This window comes from Rutilus rutilus (genome assembly GCF_951802725.1).
Source record: "Rutilus rutilus genome assembly, chromosome: 2".
NCBI classification, from domain to species: domain Eukaryota; kingdom Metazoa; phylum Chordata; class Actinopteri; order Cypriniformes; family Leuciscidae; genus Rutilus; species Rutilus rutilus.
In genome coordinates this window covers 20,934,188-20,951,304 of record NC_140210.1, presented here as the reverse complement: position 1 = coordinate 20,951,304, position 17,117 = coordinate 20,934,188, and the positions used below count along the sequence as shown (strand labels likewise).

At 37.0% G+C, this 17,117-nt stretch overlaps 1 protein-coding gene across 4 annotated transcripts; it reads left to right on the top strand.

Annotated features, from left to right (window-relative positions):
• Positions 1–710: 710 nt before the first annotated feature.
• On the top strand, positions 711–15,379 carry crmp1 (collapsin response mediator protein 1). 4 transcript variants are annotated; one of them, XR_014626493.1, is made up of 15 exons: positions 939–1,479; positions 3,655–3,743; positions 6,116–6,300; positions 6,828–6,992; positions 7,691–7,752; positions 7,848–7,928; positions 8,024–8,092; positions 8,207–8,327; positions 8,805–8,961; positions 11,612–11,753; positions 11,837–12,007; positions 12,583–12,762; positions 13,454–13,619; positions 13,764–14,663; positions 14,719–15,377. XR_014626493.1 is itself a non-coding variant. In XM_084402187.1 (14 exons), the coding sequence occupies exons 1-14, from the start codon at positions 1,126–1,128 to the stop codon at positions 13,853–13,855; spliced, it is 2,034 nt and encodes a 677-aa protein (XP_084258313.1). In that variant the 5' UTR covers positions 711–1,125; the 3' UTR covers positions 13,856–15,379. The 4 variants fall into 4 exon arrangements, 2 of the variants coding, with proteins under 2 accessions (XP_084258313.1, XP_084258314.1); XR_014626494.1 differs by lacking the exon at positions 939–1,479 and adding an exon at positions 2,602–2,802 and having other exon boundaries at positions 13,764–14,474; positions 14,719–15,372; XM_084402187.1 differs by having other exon boundaries at positions 711–1,479; positions 13,764–15,379.
• Positions 15,380–17,117: the final 1,738 nt, after the last annotated feature.

Sequence of the window (17,117 nt, the reverse complement as noted above, 5' to 3'; positions counted from 1 at the left end):
TAGTGTTTTTTAGGTCTGTGTTTTATGATTGACAAAGTGTGTTTGTTGGTTGACAACCTATGCCATTGTTATGGAAGAACGAGTTGATTTGAGACATGTATATGAAGGGTTTAGGTAGCCTATAGTTTTAGTGCATTTTGAATGTGAAATGAACTGCTGTCAAGCTGAAAGTTGGTTAGGAGAACTGTGAAGAGTTTTGAAAAAGTGACCTAAGTATTGAGAAATGTGTCCTAGCAATTGTAACAACAAAAAAAAAGTTTTTTAAAAACCTGTAAAACCTTATAGTGTGAACTGGCCTTTTCACCAGTAGGTGGCGACACTTGACGAGTCATTGATTCATTCACACTACCGATTTGTTCATGATCAAAGCAAGTCTTTGTAAGAGGTTTCAGAAAGAGTGTTTAACAACCATCCTGCACATTACAACAAAGAAGACATTTATTTATTAAGAAAACTGTAAGACAATATCTAGGCCTATTTGGCAGGCTAGAAAAAGACAATAACAGCCCTATAATATAGCTTACGAACGTCCTTGTGCTGTCCATTCACTTCGAACTAGATGATTCATTATACTTATTCTGTTCTTTTACATAGGCCTACAGATAAAGGCCTATTCGTCCAATGGGTCCAACCAATTTAAACTTTTATTCCAAAGCAGTCACGTGCTCAAACGAGAGAGACAGTTAATGAGTTAAAACTGTAGCCAAGTCAGTGCGTATGTAGCCTATACCGATTCTTTCCTTCAAAAGTTTTGTTCAAACACTGCAGTCTTTTTGCGCATCTTACACGGATGGCAGTAACTGCACTGTCCAAATTCAACCCGACAAAGAAAAAGAAAAAAACATCTCAAAGTAGGCTAGGCTAAACTAAAATTGCTTTGACCGTATTGGGTTCAGAGGGGACTTGTTTCGAGGATGCAATATTGTCCGGATTAGCTCATAATAAAGCGTGTCATTATAGCACTGCACGTCTGTCTGGAAAGTGCATCGCAGCATCATTCGCATTATCAGTCTGCAAGCTGCGACCTCCGCTCCGCATCCTCCGGCAAACTAAGGCTGACCTGGTTTTCTGCTCTAGCGTCTCGCTTTATCATCGTATCAGAGCATCCTCTCCCTTCCGCGAGTGATGTCGGACTGTAGGCGACAGTGGAACCGGGAGGATGAGCTCCCTGTGTACCTGGCTAAACCCTCGACTGGACCCAACCAGCATCGCAAGTCTCACGGGATGTTCAGCTCCGTCGAGGGCGCGTATGATAGCAAGACTATCGATTTCGACCAGTACGTCGTCGGGAGGAAGGGGAACAGGAGCTCGCGGAGCAGTAGCAGGGAACGCATCGTGGATGGGGATTTTGAAGCCTATAAGATCAGCGGGGGGTCTATCCTCGGCTCTCGGGGCGAGAGGGACGACGGGCGTCCGGCTGCCGAAGTCACGGATCAGGCTGTTAAGGAATGTCGTTATGAGGAGCAAAACAACGGGGAGGTGGGCTGAAATTGTATGCGTGAGAGTGGCAATAGGCTACAATCATTTTGCATAGTATTTGAAGAATAAACCATGCTATAGCCTACATATCCTACATAGGCCTAATTATGCAGTTTAATATTGCAATATAAAAAAAAAAAAAATTAAATATAACATAGGCCTATTCAAATTTGCTCGTAAAAGATTAACAGCATCTCTTTAGCATATGAACACGCTGCAAATGTTAATGTTTTAAATAAAATGCTATAATAAAAACCTTATAGTTGGTTAACATTAAGTTACATAGCCTATGTTTAAAAAAAACATGGGTCTATAACATTTTAAATATAGGCCGACTGTAATTTTACAAAAAAAAAGAAAGAAAAGAAATAGGCCTACCTAAAGTTTTAGAGCAATAATAACAAATTTGAATTAGTTTATAAAGTATGGAGAAAATAAATTATTTATTGTTATATTGTCACATTTATATTAAAAAAGAAAAAGTTTTAAGCTATTTGTTTTATAGCATAATTTATCGGCCTGCTTGGTGATAATTGTCTCATTTTTATGTTTATTGCATTATTTAACTGTCACGTGTATTTAATTTTTTTTTGGAAATTGTATTAATTTTAAGTTAATAATTAGTTTTTTTGGTTCATTATTGGTTCATTTTACTTATTTATTTATTGTAGGAACGGTTATTTGTAATGTTCTAAAAACGTAATAATGTAATAGTTTTCTTAATGTTAGTGGAACATTATTTTAAGGTTAGCATAATGTTTCTGCAACGTTCTTTGAACTTAAATTTGTATTACCCCTAACATTGTAAATGTTGGTTTGTAAATGTTAAGATTGAACGTTATTTAAAAAGAATTAATTAGAATTTAGACATTTGAAATGTAAAGGCTGTTTGACAATTTATGCATTAACCTAATCCTTTATGTAGCCTAGGGTAGGCTACTACAATATATAGCCTACATCAAAAACAAATTTGATAAAAATATTGGTGGACCGTCGACCTGTCACCTGACCCATAACACCGGACCGGTATTCTATTTACCGATCCACGTCCAGTTCTCTCTCGTTGTTTCATGTGAGGGGGGCGCTCCAACATACACTCCAATACAAAACACGTCTTCGAACAGGCGAACAGACACACACACACACACACACACACCCCTCGGGAAAGGCGCTCGCTTGTGCAGCACTAACGGAGCGCTGGGTTGTTAAGTGGGTTGGTGGCACAAAGAAGCGGGTGACTGCTTATTGTTGATCTCCTCAAATAATAAAGGAGAGATGTCTGGAACGGGCTACCAGGGAAAGAAGAACATCCCGCATTTGACGGTAAGACACCGGCTGCGAGGCGACCCTGCTGCCACCCGGCGAATCCTGCGCATGGGGGAAACGAGAAGGGATTAAATTCTTAGCGAGCCAACAAAGCGGAGGCCGCTTATAGGGCACTGAAATCAGCCGACGGGAAGGTGACCATTACTGCTACAATGTGTCCACATCCCTGCCGTGCATGAAGCGAGGAATGCTCCGATTGCGTTTACAATAGATGCAGGAATAAATAATGAATCGGTTCATGAATGTACAGTGTTGAGCGCATTCCACTGGATAAATCATGGCGAATGCAATAGCAGCGGACGAGACGCAACAGGGTCTGTCGCCAAGAGCAGAAATCTGGAATATAGAGGGGACACTTTTTTTAAATGCCAGTGCACACATCAAGACAAAGAACAAGAGGGGTCTGTGCCCTATGTGCTGTATTTTTGTCTGTAGTTATGAGTAATGGATTATAGCGATCCTAATCCTTGACTAACGCAATCTTTGCGATCTGTGCCTGGTTTACATCTAGGAATAGTGCATATATTTAGGTTAGATTAATACCAGGTTTTCTCTGAACATGAAGCCTAAATCAGCTCAGGAAAGCTGTGCCTTCCTGACAACTGGATGATGTGAGGTTACCATGGCAACCTAACATCTTTCCACATTACCACATTTGCTCTTCTCTGTTCGTAGAACCCCACCCATTCACAGAGTGTGAGGCTGAAACTGTGCAGAAGGCTCTTTTATCAGTGGTTGTAAGAGCACTTCACTGAATTGCAAATATAGCAGGTAAACATAAGGTTTAAACATGGTGTTGGAATCACTCACTCTCTTGCTATCTCTCTTTCTCTCTCTTCCTCTCTTCAGAGCGAGCGGCTGCTGATTAAAGGTGGAAGAGTGGTTAATGACGATCAGTCCCTATATGCTGACGTTTATGTTGAAGATGGACTTATTAAGTAAGACACCATGCACACTCATTTTTCCAAAGTATAATGCAAATTTTCACTGGCAGTTGCATACCATTAATATGAATTATGATTGAGATTGAATTGAATTGAATAGATTGAATCAAAAGTCTCACCATTAAAAGCCATGTCCCGAGCACACAATTATAATGTTCTCAGTATAATTTTATGTAGACTATATGACAGACTTGCACTGCACATGTTGCACTTATCTTTATTTTCCTTTTTTTAAAGTGATTCTAATCATATTTTAAGCAAATTAAAACCATCATGGTAAATCTGAAGTGTCTCAGCTGAAGGAAATAATCCATTATTTATCTGCTTTAATATATCGGCCAAATTTTATTATAGGGCCGATAACAATAAAAATGAACATATATCGGACAATACAGATATGGTGGTCGATATATTGTGCATCCCTAGCTAATAGATACACAGAAACACTGCTGTTGCTGCATAAATGGACATACATAAATCCCGTGGCAAATCTAGGCAGGTGGAGCTGAGGAGGTGGAGGATTTCAGAGGAATACTGCAGGACTAGCTTACAGGAAACAATCAACCATGCTATTTAAATGTTGAGCAAGCAATCTCATTGGCTGCAGGATCAGCAGAGCAATCGGGTTATGCCATGTGGTAATGATGTGACTGCTTGCAGATTTCATGTAAAGGAAACAGCCTCTGCCATTTAGAGTTTCATGACTGAACTTGATATTAACATATTTAGTAAGTTAACATTAAATTTGATAGCCCTGTCCAATGGCACATATGAAGTATGCCACACTTTTTAGAACCTTCATGTGAGGGATAATGTACATGATCTATTTTGTAATCACAAAATAAACCTGGCAGGGTGATCAGATATTCTTGTATCACCCTGAAGATGTTTATTACATGGCTGCTTGCCACATAAGTAAATAACTAGACACAAAATATTGATTTGAGATGAAAGATTTGATTAGCTCTGTTGGGGATTGCCCCACTGAATGCCGTTTTTTTAAATGTTATTAACCACTTTAGTACTCTGATCAGGGAGTAAGAGTCATCATATCTTTTCCACCTTTTATTTATGTGCAGGGTTTCACCATATAAACATATTAATTATGCATTGGAGGTAGTTTCTGCAATAAACAAATAAACAGAAGTAAATAACTAAATGTTAAACATACATGCCCACATACTGTTGTGATAAACAGTACATTACCAATTAAACAATTTCGACAGCTCTCTCGAAGTGTGTTTAGCAGAATAAGAAACAAGCAAACAGAATATAACAGAGCATATAAACAACTTAAGGTACATTATACAGCGTCCTCATTATGGTATTAAAATATAATAAATATAGAATATCTTATACAGATGCAAAAACATAGTTAAATGAGGTATGGCCAAGTAGCAAGATAAGCCACAATGCTAGCGGCACTTTCACGTGCGTTTCACATGACAAACTAATCTATCTATAAATTACAGGAACGTCTGTCTGTCTGTCTGTGTGTCTGTTATTCGCATATCTCTCGAACCATTAGTCCGATGGATTTCAAACTTGACAGGTGTCTTGCTACGGGCATGAGTAAGTGCAGTGCCAAGTTTGACATTGTTTGGATTAGAAATGCAAAAGATATCGTTAAATATACATCTGTAAAATAAGCACGCATTGGCTTTTGCCGCTCTAGCTGCTGGCCACTCCCCCCACCAGAGACAGAGAGTGTCGAAGAAAGCAGCGGAGCTTAAGTAGCGTTTTCTCTGAGTTCACTGTGTAGCCTGCGCTTATTCATTTGTGGATGTTAACTGAATCTGTAAGTCAGCTACACTGTTTACTTCTGAATATTATATTTTATTCTGCTGCACTTAACGTTATCGCTACTGTAATAGTAGCCTATGCTATTCACCAACTAAACATATCCCATTCAATGCGTTCACAGTCTCTTTCACGGCCATCATTTGTAGTGGCCTATTCACAAACTGTTTGCTCAAGCTTGCCGTTTTCTCGGAATTCACTGTGTAGCCTGCTCCCTCAATCGTGTAGTTCAATTTTCCATATTTATTGTATGTCATTACTTGCTTTCTACCATTCACAAATAAAAATGTCACTGAACTTTTGCTGTGTAATTGTAACAATGAGCACTCAAACACACCAAACCAACAATTACTAAAAACACAAACAAAAACTGATTTTGAACGGGCACTTTGCACTAGTTTCTACTGATGACAGTCATTGTCGTGGAATAACTGTCCAATCAAAATCAAGCTTTTCAAAGAGCTGTGTAATCATTTTTAATGATATTACTTTATAATACGCAATGTACTTGGTCCCATGACTCTCGGGCCCTCTGCTCTTTATCAAACCCTCAAACTCTCCTTCAGACAGGTTGGAGAGAACCTGATTGTGCCGGGGGGTGTGAAGGTGATCGAGGCTAATGGGTGTATGGTGATCCCTGGAGGTATTGATGTGAACACCTGTCTGCATAAGCCTTACCTGGGCTCTCCACCTGTGGATGACTTCTATCAGGGCACCAAAGCAGCTCTGGCAGGTGGCACCACCATGATCAGTAAGTCTGGATGTATTGTTAAACAATGAAAACTGTATAATTTGGCAAAAGGAACAAGTAAGTTGAATACTTAGGATGCAGTTCCAAATGTTCTAATTTGGAGCAAGTTCCCTAGCAATGACTACAAATTGGCTGGACTAGGACTCAATTGCATCTCCCTGCGAGAGCAAAGCAGTGTCCCAAATATGTCTGTCCTTCACGTCAGCTACAGCCAATCGGATTTTGTTTCATCCAGGAGTCTGAGCCAAGAGTTTGTTGTGGTTACAGCAGCTAATTTTCTTTAAACAATGAATTAGAACAATTAGCTGTTGTGATTCACAATGAGTGAAAAGATCCTTTGTGTCTTAGAGGAACATATGGAGTTTAATAGAGTAATCAAAGACTAAAGCTGCAATTTAATAGCAACTTCAATAGAAAGGAATCTTTAGAAATATTCAATAGAATTTTCAGAAATCACTCAAATCCTTAATAATAATAATAGGATATAGGAAAACATTTTGAGCAGAAGCCATCATCTTCTGTTTCAGTTGACCATGTGACTCCACAGCCCGGCGACAGTCTATTGGAGGCCTTTGAGAAGTGGCAGGACGCGGCTGATAAGAAGTCCTGCTGTGATTATTCACTTCATGTGGATATCCCACATTGGCATGAAGGTGTGAAGGAGGAGCTGGAACAGCTGGTACAGGACAAAGGTAAAAAACACATTCAAAGATCTAATATCTAAGCGTATCACATTTGCAAAGCTGAAAGTATTTTGTGTTTTTTAAGTTCCATAACTTGATCATACTGATGTTTCAGAGGCACTTGTTGAAATTTGCCAAATGTTAATGATTGTTAATTCACTATCGTTCAAAAGTTTGGGGTCAGTAAGATAAAAAATAAATAAAAAAAATGAATACCTTTATTTAGAAAAGACACATAAAATTAAAAAAGTGACAGTAATAAATACATTTATAATGTTACAAAGGATTCCATTTGAGATAAATTCAGCTTTTTAAACTTCTCATCAGAGAATTCTGGAAAAAAATTATTCATGGTTTGCACAAAAATATTAAACCGCACAACTGTTTTCAAATAATATGAAATGTTTCTTGAGCAGGGAATCAGCACATTAGAATGACTGGAGTAATGATGCTGAAAATTCAGCTTTGTCATCGCAGGAATAAATTACATTTAAAAAAATCAAATTAAAATAGGAAACTGTTATTTTAAATTGTTATAATATTTCACAATATTACTGTTTTACTGTATTTTTGATTAAATAAATGCAGCCTTGGTGAGCATAAGAGACTTCTTTCAAAAAACATTTTAAAAAATCTCACCGATCCTAAACTTTTGAACAGAAGTGTATGTCTTTGGAAATATAAATGTTAATGTTCTCTTCTGGCAGGAATCAACTCTTTCCAAGTGTACATGGCTTACAAAGGGTTTTTCCAAATGTCTGACTCTCAGGTTAGTTGATGTTGGCATCTATGCTTTCAACCATAGAACATTATGTAGTCTTGTACAGTAAAATAATGAATAGCATCTCTCTTTCTCTCCTCTAGTTGTATGAATCGTTCTCATTCCTTAAGGAGTTGGGGGCAGTGGTGCTGGTGCACGCAGAGAATGGAGACCTGATAGCACAGGTATCTGTTAACTAATGAAAGAACCGACATGCAGTATTCCGACACAATTTGGTGCCATTTACTGTTTTTTCATGTTTACAACATTTGTATTCAAGGAACAAAGCAAAATCTTGGGAATGGGCATCACTGGTCCAGAGGGCCACCCACTGAGCCGTCCAGAGGAGGTGGGATCAATAAACATATTGATGAGCTAATTAGAAGTTTAGCTTGCTAACTGTTTATCCAGTCAGTTTCGGCGGAGTGAAGTGTCCTGATTTAATTGGTTCTCTGTTCCACAGCTGGAGGCGGAGGCTGTTTTCCGCGCCATCACCCTTGGCAACCGTGTGAACTGCCCTGTCTACATCACCAAAGTGATGAGTAAGAGTGCAGCTGAGACTGTGGCCATTGCACGGAAGAAAGGTGACAGCATGTTGTGAAATATTGTTGCATGCTGAGTTCATTTTTTATATTTTTGAACGAAGTTCAAGCTCTTAATGCTCACCCAAGGTTGCATTTATTTGATTTGATTTGATTTATTACAATTAAAAATAGCTGTCTTCTATTTTAATATATTTTAAAATGTAATTAATCCTGGGATGGCAAAACTGCATTAGTGCTGCTTATTTAGTAAGATTATGCCTGAAAAGGTTTTGGATATTATTTTTTTTCATATGTTAATTGAACATTTTTTTATAATATTACTTGTTGTGTTTGTTTGCTTGGTTTTTATTGTATTTATATAGTTTTTGTAATTACATTTTTGCCATGAAAATAGCCTTAGATGCTGACATGGCATTAAATAAAACAATAATCTAAACAAAAAAATCTATTTAAACTAATTTGAATATGTCAGTCCTAAAATGTTTGGACGTATTCTCTTCATTGCACTTGCTTTAGGCTCTGTTGTTTTTGGTGAGCCAATCACAGCCAGCTTGGCAACTGATGGATCACACTATTGGAGCAAAAACTGGGCGAAAGCAGCAGCTTATGTGACCTCTCCTCCCCTCAGCCCTGACCAGACGACACCTGACCACCTTAACTCTCTGCTGGCCTGGTAAGAAATGATGAGTTATTTGTACGTTTTTAGACATCTGTGACATCATTAGTGTAGATGTACTGGATTCTTTGGGCAAGTGCTATATCTGGCACCATCTATCAATTTTTTATCTACTCCCAGTTACTTTTGGCTCTGTGCTACGCCCAAACCGCAGGCACACCTTTTCCTGGCCCCATTTCTAAAAATAGATCAGGGTTTCATCTCCTGTTTCCATGGTTACAGAGCACCCTCCTCCTCCCTCCCAGTCACACTCTCACTCACACACACAACTTGTAGACTTTGCAGGCTGCTAGACTATGGGAGAGATGTCATTATGTTGACATCCACAGCCACACATACTTTGACATGCGCACACACCCTCAAAGGCACAGAGATGCACACACACACACTGCCACAAAGAGGCAGACAACACAGCTGGAGAGAGGACATTTATTTTTAGCATTGATAGACTAGAGTCCAAAGGATGAGTGAATATTCTAGAAAAAGATCAAAGATTATTTGAAAGCATTCAACATTATATGTATGCTGTGAAGACAACCTTTGTGTTGATGTGTGGTGTTGCATTTTGTGAATTTCAAAGCATATTGCCTCCGTCTAAGATACTTTTCTCATCATTTCATTGTGGCCACATATTCTTACGCATAATGGATGTATAAATTACAAGTAGAAGCCTAATTCTATTGCATATTCTATCTTATACTCTACTAGTTACTTGAACTATACTAGTTGGATTGCAAATATTTAACAAATGCAGTTGGGCCTAGTTTTATGATTGCTCAATTAAAAAATCTAGTGTCCGTTTTGTGTAAATGTGTTTTTAACTTAATGCTCAGTCTCCACGATAGTAGCTAAGCTGGTAAGTCAAAGGATAGAAGATATTTGAGGACTTGACCTATAAAAATAGCAAAGAATTGATATTTGATCCCTCAGGTCTTTGAAGTGTAATAATATCCATGAAGCTGTCAATGAATTTGGACTACTGACTTCTTTTCATTTTTAAAAGAAATGAATACTTATATTCAGCAAGGATGCATTCAATTGATCAAAAGTGAAATACCTTTATAATGTTACAAAAGATTTCTATTTTGTATTCATCAAAAATGTGTCAGTTTCCACAAAAATATTGTGGAATATTGTTTTAAACATTGATAAAAATAAAAAATGTTTCTAGAGCACCAAATCATATTAAAATTATTTCTGAAGGATCATGTGACACTAGCTATGTTTCTGTCTGTCTATTTTTACGTGCATTTTGGGATATCGCATAAAAGAAAACGCTGATGGAAACACCAAGATCCACATACTTTTAAAAAATGTGTCTAAAAAAACGTATGAGCTCTCGATGTGCAACAAAAACCTCACGTGACTTTGCCCTTACAGTGGATGTGATAACTGGACTAACCAGCGGACCAATTTCATTGGCATCTCAAATGTCGTTTGGATCATTCTGAAATGGACATGGCAATAAAAAGCTGTACTACTACATTCTGAAATGCCCGAGTCTGTCAACAGAATGATTTGGTATAATGACCTCCCAGAAGTGTCTTGCGTTTATTGCGTTTCGTTTATGGCAAGTCATTTATGATGTACGCAAAGAGCCACACAGTGGCTTCCCAGATTGCAGCAACATCCATTTTTATTACAGGCGTAATAAATATTATTTATTATTATTGGCGTAATGATGCTGACAAAATTCAGCTTTGCTGTTACAGGAATAAATTACATTTTAAAATGTATTAAGATAGAAAACATGTATTTTTGTAATAATATTTCACAATATTATGGTTTTCTGTATTTTTCCTCAAATAAATGCAACCTTGGTGAGCATAAAACATCTTAGGCTGCATTTACATTACATGATTCAAATGACCCAATACTGATTTTTTCCTCCCATTAATCACAGATTAGATATGACCCTCAAACGTGTAAGCTGGAAAAAAGCACATGGATCAAGCACATGATTAAGTTTTTTAAGGATTTCATCTTCATTGGGATTGGGGATGAATCCTTAAGGAACTAGGACCGTAACATGAGGCTTCTCCCGCTTGTATTGTGATCTGTAAACCCTCTCTTCCAAATCATTCTGGTAACCCACCATATATTTATTTAAAAATCTTTTGGAATATTTAAGTCCCACATGAACGCTCCTCGACGAGAGGTGGTCCTTCTGTGTCCAAAATTGATCAAAAACATCTTGGGACAGTTGAATGAATGTTGAATAACTGAATGACAGTTAGCAACTCCATTTGTTTGTTCGAGTTCGCAACAGTAACTAAGGGGGGCGGGGCTTACCGATAGGTCCTTGCATTTTTCCGAAATTTTCGCATGCGTTTTTTCGTATTTGTCATTCAGTGGCTCTGAATTGTCAAAACACCATTCAAAATGCTTGCTATGGATGCGAAAAACACCGAAAATCGAACCTGATCCACATTTGTTTTATGACAGACAAAGTTTCGGAGGCGTTTCGGACGCGAATTTCAGACTCAGTGTGCAAGGGCCTTTACTGACCCCAAACTTAGTGTACAGGTGTACTTTCCATGAACCTCTAAATAACAAAGAACATCACAGCTATCTCTAGAGGACAGCTTGTGTTCTGTTTGTAGTTGCATCCCCTGTTGTTATGTGCCTTTCAATCTTCTTTTTTCAGTGGGGATCTGCAGGTTGTGGGCAGTGGACATTGTGCTTACAGCACCTCTCAAAAGGCCATAGGGAAGGACAACTTTACCCTTATACCCGAGGGGACAAATGGAGTGGAGGAGAGAATGGGTTTTGTTTGGGACAAATCTGTGGTAAGCGCATCTGTGAAATATGTGAACCATTTATCTGTACGGGATGAATTCATCAGTCACCACACTAAATTTGTTCCCTACAGGCAATGGGGAAGATGGATGAAAACCAGTTTGTTGCAGTTACAAGCACTAATGCAGCCAAAATCTTCAACCTGTACCCCCGGAAGGGTCGGATAGCAGTGGGTTCAGATGCTGACATTGTGATCTGGGACCCCGCCAAGATCAAGACCATCACAGCTAAAGCACAGCAGTCGGTGAGGATTGGAAAGCTCTGCAAGATACTGTAATATTGAATGAATCTCTGGATTGATGATATTTAGTTATACCTACATTTAATACTGTATTTTATACATTTGTAATGGACGGAATTATTACACTCTTTTTATAAAAGTAGTAGGCCTACATGAAGGCCACGTACAATTTAGCAATTAATTAATTAATTTAGCAATTTAGCAACTAAATTTGGTTGTCAATTCACTTTTTAGTACTTAATTATGTTCAGTACACACACACAGTTCAGTAATTTACAGGATTGACAACCGCATTCTACAACCGAATGAACTCTAACATTCACAAAAATTCTACGCAGTGTGTACGGAACCGAACTGAACATTTGTTAATGACATATTTTAACGTGCATCAGAGATGTTTCTCTCTTCTTTATGTGTGATTGGTGCAAGAAACCACTGGGAAATTTCTGTATTTTGACTAAATCTCAAATGATTTCAAAATATGAATGATGATTTTGTTCATGCTTGATAAACACTGGAAAATGTGTGGAATATAGAATGGATTTTCTTCTAGAACATCGCTGTTCTTTTCTTTCTAGGCTCTTGATTATAATATTTTTGAGGGGATGGAGTGTCGTGGTGGTCCGGTGTATGTGGTCAGTCAGGGCAGGATTGTGTTTGAGGAAGGGAAGCTTCAGGTTCAGCAGGGGACTGGACGTTTCATCTCCCGCAAGCCTTTCCCTGATATTGCCTACCAGCGCATTCAGTTCCGCAACAAGGTATGACTCTAGATTAGGCATTTCAAGCTAGTTTAAATTGTGAATATTTGACCTGATTTATTCACTGAGCTTCCCTCTTTCTTAGTTAGATATGCTGTATGTATTAAACTATTTTAACTATTTTCAAGGAATGTTATATATATATATTTGGGTTCAATACACTGATCTATATAGAATGACAATGTAGATCAGTGGTTCAATAAGATTTTTTTAATGCATGTTTTTATGAATTATTACTCTAGTCTGCAGTGTCACATGATCCTACAGAAATCATTCTAATGTGCTGATTTGCTGCTCAAGAAACATTTCTTATTTTTGAAAACAGTTGCTTAATATTTTTTGTAACCATTTTTTTCAGAATTGAATAGAAAGTTCAAAAGAACAGCATTCATTTGAAATAGAAATGTTTTTTGGTGTTATACATCCTTGCTAAATAAAACTACTAATTTCTTTCCAAAAAATCGTACTGATCCCAAACTTTTGAACAATAGTGTAGTAGCATAAAAGTTCAATAGTTCCTTTTGTATCTATTTGCTAAGTGATAACATAATCAAGTAGTTAGTTGTAGTATAGAACAAACAATCCAGGGACAAAAAGTGGAAAACAATAGTGTATTATCAGATTTTAGGTTCACATCTCACAGTGTTTATATATACAGTACCAAACATGTCTTTAAACTGGTGTTTGGCAGATGATGACCAAGCAGGGAGTTTCTCGTGGGATGTATGATGGTCCAGTATATGATGTCCCAGCAACACCCAAATACATAACCCCATCACCCTCTGCCAAGACCTCACCCACTACACACCAGCCTCCACCAATCAGAAACTTGCATCAGTCAAACTTCAGCCTATCAGGTAAGATGAGGTCAGATTATAGAGGAAATGACCTTTTCTAATATAGAAAAGAATACTCACAAAATGCTATGAGAAATATATCAATTAATTTATATATAACATTAAAGTAAGTGTATATTTTCTTTAATATTTCTACATTTTTAGGGGCTCAAACCGATGACAACATTCCTAGGCGCTCCGGCCACCGCATTGTAGCTCCCCCTGGTGGTCGTTCCAACATCACCAACCTTGGTTGAGCCTTCTGCTGTGTGTGTGTGTGTGTGTGTGTGTGTGTGTGTGTGTGTGTGTGTGTGCGTGTGTGCGGCTGTGCGCATGTGTAAGACAAATCATCAGTATTCCCCTCTCACAGGGCCATACTATAAACAGATTTTTGTGCATTGCATGCATGTCAAAATATCACTACCTTACATGTGTAGAAAATTTCCCGTCCACAGAGAATTTTACTGTGTACATTGTACAATCACTGCTAAAACAAACCTAGAAAAATACCTATAGATAGCTAGACAATCACTTGAAAATATTCTATATCAATAATGGAAACCATAGCATTTAAACAATTCTAATATAACCATTTATGTTTTTGAATTGAGCCCCTCATTCTGCTGATGTGACCCCAGTGTTTGTGACATAGTGTTAAAAATGTTCTGCTGTGAAGCCAGTCGCTGGTCATCCCACAAAATGGTGCTCTTCCTACTGGATAACTTACTGAACTAAAGATTACTTATTAGTGATGTTGAGGGTAAAGTGCTGTAGAATGCAGTTCTGAGATACTACATTCTGAAGCTGAGCGAAGATCTGCCTCTGCAAGCACTTTTAACTCTCATGTTCTCTGTGCACTGAAATGTTTTTAATTCTGTGTTATCAGTCTTTTGTGGTAAAGAATAGTGATGGATTGCATGATTTCACTTTTAGATGTTGGTAATATTGACATCTGAACTTTGATTCTTACTCTCTCCACTGTAAAAAAAATTCTAACCTCCCTAACTCAAAATTTTCTAGTGACTGATAACATCTACATTTTTCAATTGGCCCAAGTGAAATTCTGTAAATTATAAAATTAAATTTACAGATTTTCACTTGGGCCAAATGAAAAATTTAGATGTTATCAGTCACTAGAAAATTTTGAGTTAGGGAGGTTAGAAATTGTTTACAGTGTCTTTATACTTTGAAGGAGACATTTTTATTTTTCATCCTATCAAGTTTGAATAATTTTACAAGAACAGTTTTGTTACTTCACTTTTTATTTTCATTTTACCTTAAGTAAAAAAAGGCTGCATGCAGCTCTTCTTAGCTCTGTAGATTATGCTTATTGCATTATTAGATGTTGACTAGAGAAGATATTCAAATGACCTCAGTATTACAAATGCAAAATCAACTATATATGCAGCAACAGTAAGTCACACATGCATTCAGAAAGAGCTGAGAAGGCTTTCGTTTCATTTTTTTTTCTTCAGTTGTGAGATTTTAACAGTATTGCTCCACATCCAAATGGCACTAGCCTCACTGTGTACACTAAAAGTCTTAATACTAAACTTCCACTAGATAAAGGGTGATTCCTCTTGTTTTGGACCAATACAAGGTCAATTCCAAGCCTGCTGTATTGCTTTCCCTGTTGTGATTTCATATTGCCTATAGTATTTATAGTGCTTATGACCAATGCCATTTTAGTTGGCTGATATCCACTAATGCACTCACTGACTGTTGATAATGAGATTCACTTTGCTATGGTTAAATAAAGTCTGTGAATAGATTGCAGTGTGTTTCACTTGTGCGAGATTTGTTTCTTGTGAATTAACCAAATCTGAAAGACAAAATGGAATAACGTTAAATGTAATGTATTAAAACCCTAATTGGGTGTTTGGGGTCTATATGACCCCAATCGACTTTTCCCTAATTTAAAAAATGTGAGTGGTTCCCTTAATCTCATTTACATTGTTTTTTTTTTACTTTTTCTACATTATTTATCTATACACACAAAAAAACTAGGCTTGATTTGGTGGTTCTAAATGTATAAAAAAAAAAAAAAAAAAAAAGTTTACATACATATATATATATATATTCACAAAATATGCGGAACTCCGCATGAGGCAGAATTAAGACCAAGATCGATATTCAGAAACAACTCATTTAATTTTGATAATTTTTTTCTTCATAAATATACACATTTTCTGTTTTGCAGTGAATAGGTAAAACAAATACTTAATACCCCCCAAAAACACAGCATAAACGTATAGATGAGGAGTAAACGAAAAAAAAAAAGATATATAATTTGTATTATTAAAATGTATATATATTTTTTATTTAAATTTGCTCTATAAATGTTTGGGATCATATTGACTTATCAATTCAATATGACCCCGAAGCTTGCTCACTTCAAATATCATATGCAATATATCATTGCAGGAAAGGTACATTTAGTACTGTGAATCACAAATTCTGAGAACATTGTAACTTTTGCAGTACTTGGCAGGCGTCCAATGTCTACCTAGACACGAGCATCCTGTCATATAGGAACATTTGAAGGAGCAGAGTATAACAGTCATATCCTCAAACAATATTACATTGGTCAAATAAAACTGAATTGATCATAAATTAGTAAATACATGTATAAATACTCTATTTACTGATTATTAGAGTATAGGAATACATGGATAAAGGAATTAAAAGAGTAATAAATCATGAATGCATAAATGATCACATTTTAAATACACTACTCACTAAAAAGACAAATTGAGGAGGAAAAACACATTCATGTCTTGACCCTTCGGTTTCACAATATCATTAGGTGTGGAACAGGTACCACTTTTTGGAGAGGCCATCTTCTACATGGAGTGAGTTGTCTGGAGGATTCAGTTCTCCCACTAGGGCCCAGTCTCTCCTAGACCTCTCTTTCAGTATGTAAGTTACCTGAAAGAAGACACGAGCAAAGGGTTCCTTTCACTTTAGCTTTTCATTATGGAGTTACTATGGGGATAGAATTGTTGCATTATTCCAAATAAATAGATTGAGATTCACAAATAAATTTAAAGAGATTAGATTTTTTTATCAAATTCACAAATAAATAAAATTAGATTTAAATCGTCAAAGCGAATGTGCAAATCATTTGTGTAGTATGCTACTTCAGAAGTAGAATGGGAATCCGTTTACTGTCTGTGAATTATCATGTCGCATCCATGTAGACAGGATGACACCCTCATCCTTCCCTTGGGTCATTTTGACCCGAAAAAAAAATTTAAAAAAAAATTGAGTGTTCATCAGAGGGGTCCAAGACCCTAGGACTTTTGTTGCACTTGAACCACAAATACACACTAAAAATGTAATGGATCCAAGCAGTTTTGTGGTTGAAATTTAAAAAAGTAACAAATCCTTCCCTCGAGGGTCAATTTGACCCCCTTAGGAATGAATAAAATGCGAGGAATGCTTCAGTACACATGTAAAAGTAAACATGTAAAAACATGCTCAAAATTCAAACTGCTAAAAAATGATTGTATAATGCCT

What these genes read in the sequence shown, in the direction of transcription:
- crmp1 (XM_084402187.1), top strand. Translation starts at nt 1,126, where the DNA reads ATGTCGGACTGTAGGCGACAGTGGAACCGGGAGGATGAGCTCCCTGTG. An exon ending in ACAGCTGGTACAGGACAAAG is followed by an intron (nt 6,993 to 7,690) that starts GTAAAAAACACA and finishes CTCTTCTGGCAG; the next exon opens with GAATCAACTCTTTCCAAGTG. An exon ending in GGCCATTGCACGGAAGAAAG is followed by an intron (nt 8,328 to 8,804) that starts GTGACAGCATGT and finishes CACTTGCTTTAG; the next exon opens with GCTCTGTTGTTTTTGGTGAG.